We start from the raw sequence: 648 nt of genomic DNA on the forward strand, positions 1-648 counted from the left end.
TTAATGGAGAGATCACTCAGAGCATTCATTAATTAGGACATTAAATCTCCATGAGTCCTGATTTAAAGATACATTTGAAGCCTTTGTGTCTTCCTCTACAACCCAATAAGCTAGAATCCAAACCCAAAATCCAGTCTTTTTACCTGTGAGAATGATGTAATCATGTTCTGCAAATCCAACTGCAGGATGTTGCCAAGAAATGGAAGAGGAGTAGGACCTGGTGGGAGTTTCCCCCTTTTGAGTCTTTGGCTCCATAGAGACAAGAAGATCAGCAAAAGAACACAAGCCAGGAGGACAGAAGTGGTGAGTCCCCAAGGATCCATTGCCCTGAGAGATGGTCCTACAGCTCTAAGAGGTATCAGCTCAAGTACTGGATTTTTATAATCATTGATAGAAAACAAGGGGTGAGAATCCAGCCAATAACTGGATAGTTTTGCAGGCAGATACGGTTAGTTTTCCATTAACCAAGCCACCAAGAGGTGATTAAGGAAAATCTAGATAATTATTTCTTTGGAACCTGTTTCTAGCCCAAACCTGGTACTTAAATCACACAGGAAAAGTTGGGATAGAGAAGGATTTTATCTCATCTTTTGGAGGTTGATGGGCTATCAACAATCAAATTTCTGTTGGCTTATGGGGCTTTGTTGA

At 40.7% G+C, this 648-nt stretch overlaps 1 protein-coding gene across 4 annotated transcripts in view; it reads right to left on the reverse strand.

Annotated features, from left to right (window-relative positions):
• The window catches only part of LOC127552033 (cytochrome P450 2C23-like), a 123,864-nt gene extending 123,519 nt beyond the window's left edge, over window positions 1-345 (reverse strand). For 2 of the 4 annotated variants that reach the window (XM_051982389.1, XM_051982390.1), the window contains exon 1: window positions 218-338. In XM_051982389.1, the coding sequence (XP_051838349.1) occupies window positions 218-323 (106 nt within the window). In that variant the 5' untranslated portion in view covers window positions 324-338. Of the gene's footprint in view, window positions 1-143 lie in introns of all 4 variants that reach the window. The other 2 variants (XM_051982386.1, XM_051982385.1) reach the window with 2 other exon arrangements.
• Window positions 346-648: the final 303 nt, after the last annotated feature.

Source organism: Antechinus flavipes, chromosome 2 (genome assembly GCF_016432865.1).
Source record: "Antechinus flavipes isolate AdamAnt ecotype Samford, QLD, Australia chromosome 2, AdamAnt_v2, whole genome shotgun sequence".
NCBI lineage: Eukaryota > Metazoa > Chordata > Mammalia > Dasyuromorphia > Dasyuridae > Antechinus > Antechinus flavipes.